The sequence below is a fragment of the Podarcis raffonei genome, chromosome 12 (genome assembly GCF_027172205.1).
Source record: "Podarcis raffonei isolate rPodRaf1 chromosome 12, rPodRaf1.pri, whole genome shotgun sequence".
NCBI lineage: Eukaryota > Metazoa > Chordata > Lepidosauria > Squamata > Lacertidae > Podarcis > Podarcis raffonei.
In genome coordinates, this window is record NC_070613.1 from 4,894,854 (window position 1) to 4,906,953 (window position 12,100).

Here is a 12,100-nt window from a genome sequence, read left to right on the forward strand (position 1 = left end):
TTTCCTTAAAAAGAGAGCAAGTTTCTAGCCGTGAACATCTGAGAATGCACAGGTAAATCAGCAAAATCTCAGAAGCCAGATTGAAGAACGAATAAGCTTTCTGGTGCTGTGGAGCTTTGGTGTGTGGGCGGGGCTTCAGACCATTTTAGCTCCTCCCCTTCCTCACGACTAGCCGTGCCACCATAAATTATGCAAAATAGGAAATACAGGGAATAAATTATGCAAAATAAGCTCAACTGTGGAAATCTGGGTAACTGATACGGGTTGCAGCTTTCAGCCTCTTTTGGGGACAGGATCAATATATCTATATTTTAAAATTGCAGAATAGGCGCGTTGACCCTCCTGGTCTTCTGGCTGAAGAGAGGAGAAATCAAACAACTTGATGGGAGGGAAAAAAACCAAGGCACTTTTCAACTCTCTTACAGACCCTGACATGGTTTCCTTTTACAATGGACAGCTCCATCACGCCTTATTCCCCAAATCTGCTCTTGGGTTCATTAAGGTACTGTATTTTTCGCTCTATAGGACGCACCGGACCATAGGAGGGGGAGAACAGAAAAAAAAATTCTCCCCCTCTCTGCTCAGCGCCTCTTCAGCGAAGCGGCAGGAGAACCGGAGCCCCTTCCATTTCTCCTCCCGCTTCGCTGAAGGGGCGCTGTGCAGAGAGGGAAAACTGTGCAGCGCCTCTCCAGCGAAGCGAAGCCTGGAGAGCAAGAAGGATCAGTGTACACCAACCCCTCTCGCTCTCCAGGCTTCAGGCGGCTATCCGCAAGCCTTTGGAGCGCTGCGGGAACTCCTGCTGCACTCCAAAGGCTTGTGGATAGCTGCCTGAAGCCTCCGGAGCGCAGCGGGAGTTCCCTGCGCTCCGGGGGCTTCAGCGAAAGCAACGCGAAGCCTCCGGAGCGCAGGGGGAGCGCTCCCTCTGTGCTTCGGAGGCTTCGCGTTGCTATTGCTGAAGCCAAGGAATCTGCATTCGCTCTATAAGAAGCACACACATTTCCCCTTAATTTTTGAAGGGGGAAAAGTGCGTCTTATAGAGCGAAAAATACAGTAAATTCACTTGAGGTGTGTAAGCCAGTTTTAAATGTCTTTTTAACTCTCTCCCACAATAACTAAGACTGTAGGCTCTTAGGTGCTGAAGAATTTGCTCCCATGGGGAGTGAAGGAAGGATATCAACGGAACTCATTTTAATAGGGCTTTTTTTAAGATATGGGATTTCCTAATTGTTTTATGCAATTTGATTATTATTAAGCATGTTTGGAAATTTTGCATCAGTTGCAGTTTAGCAAAGGGATCTTTTACTTCCGGAGTTTGGCTTGGTTGCAAAAGGAGAAGACAAAAGAGCCTGACTGTGGCCCACAGAGAATATCTGTGCTACATACTGAATCTGGTTTAGGATTTATTCCCTCTGAGCAGGGAACTGTAGTTCTCAGAAAGGGCCCCAGCATCCCAAACAGAGCATTCTCAGCCTCTGTGCTGAACTACAACTCCCAGAATTCATTAGGGGAGCCCATGACCATCAAAGTGGTATAAAATCAAGAGGTGTCTGCAGGGCAGACATTCCCACCCCAAGTGGGGCCATGATCCTAAGACGATGACCCCATTAAAATCAGTGGGATTAACGCCTGTGTAAATGTGGACAGGGTTGAGTTGCTCTCTAATCTTTGGAATTTGAAGATTTTGAGAAACAATTCGCACAACCAGTTTTCAAGTGGTGGTTACCTGGGTGAGCCAGATCAGGTTGGAATTTTGCCAGTGGCCAAGGCCATAGTCAAATTTCTGACCTGTGCCAGGATACTGGGGGCAAGGAAGCAGCTATCACCATTCCCCTAAGTCCCCCAGGGCAGCCTGCTCAGGTCCCCCTAAGATGGCCTATTGAACCCCCAAATATGGTAGAGATACGCTGTTCCATTGTTGGTGCTGGAAGTATGAGTTCACTGCCAGCCCCATTGGATTCTACAAGTGGAATTGGAGGGCGCCATCTTGTCCTTGGTGCCATCTTGTCTTGGGCCGGCCCTGCTGTTGGACGACCGTGAACCACCATGTCCAAAAAGGTCTTGTGATTTGTCCCCATTAGGTGCTATGACAGCAGAGGTAGGATATTCAGCATGGCTTTTTGGGTAGGCGGAGGTGACCACCCCTGCTTCGCACCATCACCTCTGCCCTTCCTATGACTTTTAGCCAACTTCCCTTCATCCTTGGAGAATATGGAACACCTGGGCAATACAGATATTTGCTCCAGCATCTCTTGAAAACGCAACGGTCCAAAATGCGGCTCCCACAATCTAGTACAGGGGTGGGCCTCCAGAACCTGTCGGACTACATCTCCCATCAGCCCCTGCATGGCCAGTGGTGTGTACAGATGATGGGAGTTGTAGTCTAGCAGCATCCAGAAGGCCAAAGGCATCCCCCTCATCCTGGATCTGCAAAATGGGCCAGTCAAGAAGCTTCTTCATAGGATAACTCACCCCTCACTGCTATCAAACCCTCCTCACTTCCACCTGACCCCGCTGTTTTTTAGGGTGCCTTTACATTTCCGATTTAAATTGGTTATCAAGGACATTCCCTTTCCAGGGATACTGGAAATTATCATTCTGGGAGAGGACAAGAATGATTGAGGTGCCCACCAGACTACAATTTCCAGGATTCTTTTGCGCTGGGCGGGCGGCAACGAAATTGACAGCCAAACTGACAAAAAAGCACATACAATTTGGAGCACAGATTCCCCCCTCTGCTACCCACAAAACAGAATGGATGAGATGGCCGTGAAAGCTGGGCTGCCAGCTCTCGGCTGCTTCCGTCCAATTGTACTGACTCCTTTCACTCAAAGTTTCAGCTCAGCTCAGACTAATGACCCTCCACGACTCCCATTTGGCTGTTATTAAAGTGAATTACCGGGAGTAAAACCCCCACATTGTTCAGATGAAAGGTTTCCTGCTTCCCGTAGGAACATGCAACCAGGTCTTTCGAGGACTGGACCTTAATCAAAGGAGGAACAACTATTTAAAGCCCTTCCTGGAAGCAGACCCCAGTGAGCGACAGCCAGAAGTGAGGGTTCATTGGGCTGAACCCCTCTTGGATGGATCGACCGCATGACAAACCCTGTTTCTTTCCAATAAACATGGGAAACGGTCACGTTCAGGAAGGCCCAGGAAGGCCTTGGGGCAAGCCACCACCAGACAATGATGCTCTACCCTTCACTCTCTTGGCGCCAAAACGTGACGCACGACATCTTCTTCCGTTTCTATTTCAGTGGCAGATAAAGCTCAAAGCGCTGTCTTTGTAAACTCGGAGGATCTCCTTCATTTTAACCGGGAACGACGAGCTCTCCTGGGTCTGAAGAGCCCTTGCCTTCATGAACACCATGAGAAAGCGAGAGAGCAAGTCAGGGAACAAAAGTGTGTGTGTGTTTGTGTGTGTGTGTGATCGGACCGCGGACCTGCATTTCCCCGCAGAACTCAATACCTCGTTCCGAAGAACCGGGGAAAAAATGTCTGAAGAACCTCGGCATTCAGTGATTGGCCGGGGATTCCTGTGAACACCCAGTGCTTCCTGGGTCACTTATCCTTTGGACGTTTGACCATTCCTCCCACCCACCCCTTTACATCACCGTCTCCTTTTCCTCTTCCACAAGGACCGTTGGCCGGTCTCCGTTGTAGAGTCCCGACCCATTGAGATACTCCTCGTCTTTGTTGTACTGTTCCGGTCCAGTGGAAGGCATAGAGTTCTCCGAAATGGAGCCATTTTTGACGTATCCCGGCAAGTTCCGGTGTCCGTTGAGGGCTCCTGGAAGGAGTTTTGAATTGAGCTGCAGGGCGATCCCGCCTCTCGCGGTGACGTTGGTCACGCTGGTGTGAGACACCATGGGCCCGTAGCTGTAGGTGGTGCTCCCACTGCGAGCTTTCTGCTTAAAGTCAAGCGCTAACGTCCATCTGCTCCACGACTTCTTTATCTCTGCTTGAACCTGGAGAGGAGGAGAAAGAAAGGTGCCTCGTTACTTAAAAATAAAAATTCAACACAAGGACACAATAATAATAATAATAATAATAATAATAATAATAATAATAATAATACATTATTTATACCCCTGGCTGGGTTTATCCAGCCACTTTCTTCAGTTTTTAACACCAAACTTAAAAACTTCTCTAAACAGGACTGCCTTCAGATAGTCAAGTAGTTGTTTATTTCCTTGACATCTGATTGGAGGGCATTCCACAGGGCGGGCGCCACCACCAAGAAGGCCCACTGCCTGGTTCCCTGTAACCTTACTTCTTGCAGGGAGGGAACTGCCAGAAGGCCCTTGGAACTGGATCTCTGTGTCCAGGCTGGAGATGCTCCTTCAGGTCTACTGGGCCGAGGCCATTTAAAGGTCAGCAGCAACACTTTCAAGACCGGTGTTATGTGGTCTCGGTGGCCGCTCCCAGTCACCAGTCTAGCTGCGGCATTCTGGATTAGTTGTAGTTTCCGGGTCACCTTCAAAGGTAGCCCCACATAGAGCGCATGGCAGTAGTCCAAGCGGGAGATAACCAGAGCATGCACCACTCTGGTGAGGCAGCCTGCGGGCAGGAAGGGCCTCATCCTGCGTACCAGATGGAGCTGGTAGACAGCTGCCCTGGATACAGAATTGACTTGGGCCTCCATGGACAGCTGTGAGTCCAAAATGACTCCCAGGCTGCGCACCTGGTCCTTCAGGGTCACAGTCACCCCATTCAGGACCAGGCACCATTCAGCACATGGATCAAGGCTATTTCACCTAATAAGACCATCACCATAGAATTGTAGAGCTGGCATGCAGAAATATGCAGCTGTCCCATACGGGGATCAAACCTGCAACCTTGGCGTTACCAAAGCCCCGCTCTAACCAACTGAGCTATCCAGGCATCAGAGAGAAGATGCTTGTACAATAATGGTAAGTGCAATTCTGCACAGATATGTTAAACGAACACATCATTTAGGAGAGCTATATTTCTTTCTTAGGTGCAGGTAAGGAGTTGCATAGGTCACCGTTTTTATCTTGTGTTTAAAGTCCTGCAAAATGGTTCTGCTGGCTCTTTCTTTCATCCTGGCAATCTCGAAGGTTATCCTTTCAGCAGTAGCAAGATCGTTTAACTTCTTATACCGCAACTCAAATGAGACAGATTCTTAAAGGTTTGTCCCCCACTCCAGCCCCATTTTGGCCTCCTCGGATCTACCTCTCTGAATATCAGGAGATAGTATTTTTTAAAAACAAATATTAGGGAGCATTTGAAACTTTCAACCCACTCAGCGCTTCTCCCCAGGAGCTTGGAGGAAAACAATCTACACCCACATTGGGCCCTGGAAGATGTAACTTAGGCTGTGAGAAACTTACCTCCCCGTTGCAAAAGCAATAGATAATGGCGACAAAAAACCCCTAGAAAAGAGGAGGAGAAGAAACGACAAATTAATGTTGACTCAGCACATGTCTATTTCACCTAAGCACAGATATCCTCTGAGTTTGGAAGAGAACATGGACAGAGAACCCCGTACCTGGAAAGAGTTGAAGAGCATTTCATAGTGCATTTGAATTTGCCAGATGATCCCTGACACTTCGGTGTACGGCATAGCCATAAAAACAATATAATGAACTCCGAAAAGAGGCATGAGGACCAGGGTGGATTTCAGTAGCTTCCTGCAGAAGAGAGCAGAGAGGAAAGGGAAAACGTTAAGAGCAGCTGAATTTGTTTCCAAACCACGAACCATAATGAAATACCGACATCCAGGTGTGAGGAGGAAACAGCAAAGACCTGATGAAGAGGGCACAGCAGAGGTTATATTTTCTGAGAATCCTCCGGGAAAATAATCTCTCAAAGGACTTGTTGATGGCATTTTACCATTGTACTGTGGAGAGTGCATTAACTTACGGTCTCTGTGTGTGGTTTGGGAGCTGCATGGCCAGGGAAAAAACAATGCTGTCCAGGGTTGTAAAGACTGCGGAGAGAATAATTGGGTGCACTCTTCCCACCTTGGATCAAATCTATGCTTCAGATGTCTTCTAAAAGCCAAATAGTTGTTTATTTCCTTGACATCTGACGGGAGGGCGTTCCACAGGGCGGGTGCCACCACCGAGAAGGCCCTCTGCCTGGTTCCTTGTAACCTGGCTTCTTGCAGGGAGGGAACCGCCAGAAGGCCCTCGGAGCTGGACCTCAGTGTCCAGGCTGAATGATGGGGGGTGAAGATGCTCCTTCAGGTCTACTGGACCAAGGCCTTTTAGGGCTTTCAAGGTCAGCACCAAGAGTAGCAACGGGCAGAGACAAGGTAGGTTTTCACTTCTATTCTTGGTCCCACACTCTGGTGTGAGCCAATTGACTCATGCCACAGCGTGGAATGAAAAAAGTCCATCTTTTGATCCCACATTCTGGGTGTCCAGAGTGTGGGAGACAAATTAGGACATCTGGGATTGGGACCTCAGTGTCCGGGCAGAACGATGGGGGTGGAGACGCTCCTTCAGGTGTACTGGACCAAGGCTGTTTAGGGCTTGAAAGGTCAGCACCAACACTTTGAATTGTGCTCGGAAACTTACTGGGAGCAAAGGTAGCAGAAAGCGCCTCAGAACGTCTGAGCGGATGAGGACATCTGGTACCATTCAGGAGCGGTGCTCCCCAAAGGAACACTGACGGGAAATGATGCTGACAGAGGCAGGAGGGAGAGGGAGGGGCAGGAAATTCTCTGCCAACGGTTGCCGCAGCATGGAGGCAATTACGAAGGGGCACCGGCTGCACAGAGGCCCAGCCTCTTCTGCAGCGAATAGGGGCTGGATGTTGAGGAAAACATCATTAAAAGCAAAACAAAACAGCCAAGAGCCTCCAAAACCATAATGAGTAACAAGCCTCAAATAGTGTGTAATAAATCAATAGGTGGATGATAGGCCTCAGTGAGGCTGGAAAACGAGGCTTGGCCTTTTTTTTATTGCCAATGGCAGCTGGTGCAAACTCCCTCCTCCTGCTTTAAATTAAACATTTTCCTTCCAAGTTCTCAAGGTTCCCTCTTCCCTCCCCACCCTCTTTTTTCTTCTAAACAAACTCGGCCAATCTGACGAATGTGGACCTCTAGCTTAGCCAGGATTACTCAGATGTAGCTGTGATCTGTTAAGGCTGAGCAGAGATCTGCTTGAAGGAGGACCCTTTTAAGAACCAACATGGCGGCTTGGCTGGTAGGTGGCAGAGAGCTAGGAAGTTCATAGAATCATTGGAAGGGACCCACAGGTCTCATCCAGTCCAACCCCCTCCGATTCAGGAATCACAGCTTCTTATTTTAAAAACCTCTGAGGAAGGAGAGTCCGTCTTCCTGAGGGAGTCCATTCCATTGTCAAACAGCCCTTGCCTTCAGAAAGTTCTTGCTAAAGCTTTCAACCCATGCAGGAATCACAGCTGAAGAATCCCCAGCAGATGACTAGCCAACAGGTGTTTAAAAATATCTGATGAAGGAGAGTCCACCACCTTCCAAAGGAGTCCATTCCACTGCTCCACATCACCCCCCGACTCTGGGGTTGCGGTGCTCATCTCACTTTATTAGCAGAGGGAGCCGGCGTTTGTCCACAGACAGCTTCCGGGTCATGTGGCCAGCATGACTAAGCCGCTTCTGGCGAACCAGAGCAGCACACGGAAACGCCATTTACCTTCCCGCCGGAGCGGTACCTATTTATCTACTTGCACTTTGACGTGCTTTTCTAACTGCTGAGTTGGCAGGAGCAGGGACCGAGCAACAGGAGCTCACCCCGTTGCAGGGATTCGAACCGCCGACCTTCTGATCGGCAAGTCCTAGGCTCTGTGGTTTATTATTATTACTACTATTACTACTATTACTACTAATTACTATTACTACTATTACTACTAACTACTACTATTACTACTAATTACTAATTACTATTACTATTATTATTACTACTATTACTACTAATTACTAATTACTATTACTACTATTATTACTATTACTAATAATAATAATAATAATAATAATAATAATAGGCAAATGAATGGGAAAGTTTCAAGAATTCAGCAGTTCAGCCAATGGAACCTCTGCCTTCTGTGACATCAGGGTAGCTCAGCCAATCGCTGCCAGAGGCTTTGCCGGCACCACCACCATACTGTCTCGTAGTGCATGGACTGGGAAACAGAGCATCTTCAGTGGTTTTTGGACTCCATCTGCAATCAGCCCCAGTCAGCATGGCCAATGGCCAGTGTCTTAGTCTAGCAGTTTATGGAAGTCTATAAGTTCCCCATCCTTGTCTTAATAGCTCCCATTATATGTATAGGCTGTGGACATTCTCCTTCTCCGAAACCTCCCTGCAATGTAGGACAGCCCCAAGAACTTACCTGTACTGTTGCCTCGTGTCGCACCTCCCTGCGTTTGTTTCTCGGAGTTTGGTTGCGAGGACTCTGAGAATTTTGATGAAAAGGATAAAATTTGCCTGGGGGAGAAAGAGAGACAAAGCGTTTTGAAATATTGCCATGGAGAGAGGCCTCTGGAAACCACTCTCCTGCTTCTACTACTAAAAGGGTCAGTTGTTGTGGGAGAAATTCCCCTGGGAGGTGGGTTCAAGGAGGGTCACACCCATTCCCCAACTGGTCAGACTTTATTCAGTAATGCACTGCAGGAGAAGAGTCCAAGGAGTTTGCAAAAAAGCTTTGCATTATTACACATTATTTATAGGAAAAAATAAGTCATCTTGGTTAGGCAAAGACCACAACACGACCTGGATTGTCACCAGATTCTGCAACAGATCTGTAGGCGCAGACCATCCCCTGATTCAATCTTGTTTGTTAAGAAAATTCCCAAACTAGGATCCACAGGCGACTCTGGGTCATTTCTCTAAGGTAGTCCATCTTAAAGTTTTTATGTGTTTCTATCCCTATCACACTTTTAAACTTAAAATCCATTGTTGTACAGAGGTACCTCGGGTTACATACGCTTCAGGTTACATACGCTTCAGATTACAGACTCCACTAACCCAGAAATAGTACCTCGGGTTAAGAACTTTGCTTCAGGATAAGAACAGAAATTGGGCTCCGGCGGTGCGGCGGCAGCAGGAGGCCCCATTAGCTAAAGTGGTGCTTCAGGTTAAGAACAGTTTCAGGTTAAGAACGGACCTCCAGAACGAATTAAGTACTTAACCCAAGGTGCCACTGTATATTGTTTCAAATGTTTGTTTTTCTATTGGGGTTGTAGTTCCATTGGTGTTTCTCAAGCTGGTCTCTGACCATAATAAATTTCATGTTTCAAGTCATCTTGGCTGTTCCAGCCTCTGGGCCAACCAACATCTGCCATCCCATCATCCCATCTCTTCATCCAGCCAGAGTCCTTGAAATGTGACTTTACTCAGGCCATTTTCACTGAACCTGCCAGAACGCTCCTTGTACCTTATCTAGAGTCATTTCCCCCCTTGAACAACCAATGTTAAGGTCTTCCTAAACCTAGACAGCATCTTAAAAAGCAGAGACATCACCTTGCCAACAAAGGTCCGTATAGTTCAAGCTCTGGTTTTCCCAGTAGTGATGTATGGAAGTGAGAGCTGGACCATAAAGAAGGCTGATCGCCAAAGAATTGATGCATTTGAATTATGGTGCTGGAGGAGACTCTTGAGAGTCCCATGGACTGCAAGAAGATCAGACCTCTCCATTCTTAAGGAAATCAGCCCTGAGTGCTCACTGGAAGGACAGATCCTGAAGCTGAGGCTCCAATCCTTTGGCCACCTCATGAGAAGAGAAGACTCCCTGGAAAAGACTCTGATGTTGGGAAAGATGGAGGGCACAAGGAGAAGGGGACGACAGAGGATGAGATGGTGGGACAGTGTTCTCGAAGCTGCCAAGATGAGTTTGACCAAATTGCGGGAGGCAGTGGAAGACAGGAGTGCCTGGCGTGCTCTGGTCCAGGGGGTCACGAAGAGTCTGACACGACTAAATGACTAAACAACAAACTGGTCCTTATCAATTTTATTGTCAGGCTGCACTTGGTACGTGTGACATTAGCCTCCCTGAGCTTTGCAGAAATTCCACGTGTTCATCTTACACCTTGAAAATCTGGGAGACTGGTTTGGAAAAGGTGGATAGCACAAGCTTTGTCTCCCTCTTTCATAACTCTAGAACTTAGGAAGCTGAATGCTGGTCGATTCGGGACAGATAAAGTCCTTCTTCACTCGGCGCATAGTTAAACTATGGAACTCATCTCCACAGGAAACTGTCGTGGCCACCAACTTAGATGGAATAGAGAGCTATCGATGGTTACTAAGCCAGGATGACTATACCTCCACAGTTGGAAGCAGCCAAGCCACTTCCGCCATTCGGAGGAGGTGGAGTTGCGGGCTTCAAGGCCCCAGCCCCTGCACGATTGGGGGGGATTCCCAACCGCGTCACCCCCTGGCCAGCCAATCGGCTGGCTCTGGGGGCGTGGCCTGCCATATTTAAACCAGGACACAGCCGGGGATCTCCCTCTTTGCCGCCCGCCAGCTGTTCCTGCTTTTCCCACCCTCCCACCCTATAAGGTTCTCGTTCTTTGACCTTGCTTTGGACCTCAGTTGGTCACCGTTGAGGGGCCTGGTGGGAATTTTCCCACTTGGCAAATTGGCACCAGCCACTTGGTTTTTGCCTGCCTTGTAGCAAATCATCACAACTTTCTGGGTACTGGCGGTTAGGCATTGGAATAGTTCGGTAGATGGAAGAGGGGAAGTAGTGCCATCACCTGCCCCGCATAGTGAAGGCTAGTCCGATAAAGGATTCTGGGGGGCGTGGCCCTGTCTGAAGCCTGGGGAGGTGAGGGCCTAAGGCACGCCCCCTATCAGTGACCCCGGGGGAGTTCCTAGTTGATGTGCACCAGCAGGACTCCCCCTACTGGTGGTTAACCCTTCCCGGACTTCAGGCAGACTGGCTGAAGTTGGATATACAGTGGTACCTCAGGTTAAGTACTTAATTCGTTCCGAAGGTCCGTTCTTAACCTGAAACTGTTCTTAAACTGAAGCACCACTTTAGGTAACGGGGCGTCCTGCTGCCGCAGCGCTGCCAGAGCACGATTTCTGTTCTTATCCTGAAGCAAAGTTCTTAACCTGAAGCACTATTTCTGGGTTAGCGAAGTCTGTAACCTGAAGCGTATGTAACCTGAAGCGTATGTAACCCGAGGTACCACTGCAGTCGGTTAGGACCAATGCCTAAGCCAATACCGCTCATCACCTGTAACCAATAAAGTTGTGGCCTTATTTAGCCTATTGACCTTAATAATTGGGTCATGTGTCATTATTTCCACTGGGAGGAGTTGGGAACTCGCCACGCAATGCTTTTTAATACTAGCTTCCAGAAACCACAGGAGGGGAGAAGGCTCTTGTGTTCGAATCCTGCTTGTGCGTCCCCCCCCGGCACCTGGTGGTTGGCCACTGTGAGAACAGGGTGCTGGACAAGCCGGGCCGCTGGCCTGATCCTGCAGGCCTTTCTTATGTTCTGACTTTCTTCATCGGTCCGTTTCCTTGCTGGAAATCGCCGGTCTGGTTTTTCCTTGGCGCGAGGAGGTGCCAACAGCCCGGACCACACAAGGATGCTTCGCAATCCAGGCAGGGTGGAAGAGACGGGACGACAACGGAGGAATCTGGCAGGATTAGTGCGGCGAAGTGCCAGGGCCCACAAGCCTTTCCAATTTATGGTCCAATGAAGAGGAGACAATGATTTACGCAATCAGGGCAGCCAGAATAATAGTGGCAAGAAATTGGAAGAATGAAATCTTACCAATGATTACAGAGTGGCAAACTCTCGTGATAGAATACCTGCAACTAGCAAAACTAACTGGAAAAATTAGAGGAGTGTCAAACCAGAAGATATATAGGGAATGGAAAATACTTAAGGAATACTTAAAAATGTATTGTACGAATAATAATACGAATAATAATAATAATACGAATATTGTACGAATAATAACTTGCAGATATAGAGCTAACTGTTAACCAAGAATGACATAAAATATATTAGTGGATCATATATACACGTATAAGACAAAATAATAGGAATCCGTGCGAAGAATACAGATCACACCAGTAGTTTAATGAGAACTATTGAAAGTTACATATTTTAATTTGTCATGTAAGTGTAATAGATTGTACTT

General features: G+C 47.9%; 1 protein-coding gene across 1 annotated transcript in view; it reads right to left on the bottom strand.

Moving 5' to 3' along the window:
• Positions 1–3,156: 3,156 nt before the first annotated feature.
• PTH1R (parathyroid hormone 1 receptor) overlaps positions 3,157–12,100 on the bottom strand; it is a 144,843-nt gene continuing 135,899 nt past the window's right edge. Inside the window, exons 10-13 of the mRNA XM_053409660.1 lie at positions 8,335–8,429; positions 5,510–5,651; positions 5,352–5,393; positions 3,157–3,965 (exon numbers count right to left, since the gene is read on the bottom strand). Coding sequence (XP_053265635.1) covers positions 3,603–3,965; positions 5,352–5,393; positions 5,510–5,651; positions 8,335–8,429 — 642 coding nt within the window. The 3' untranslated portion in view covers positions 3,157–3,602. The remainder of the gene's footprint in view (positions 3,966–5,351; positions 5,394–5,509; positions 5,652–8,334; positions 8,430–12,100) is intronic.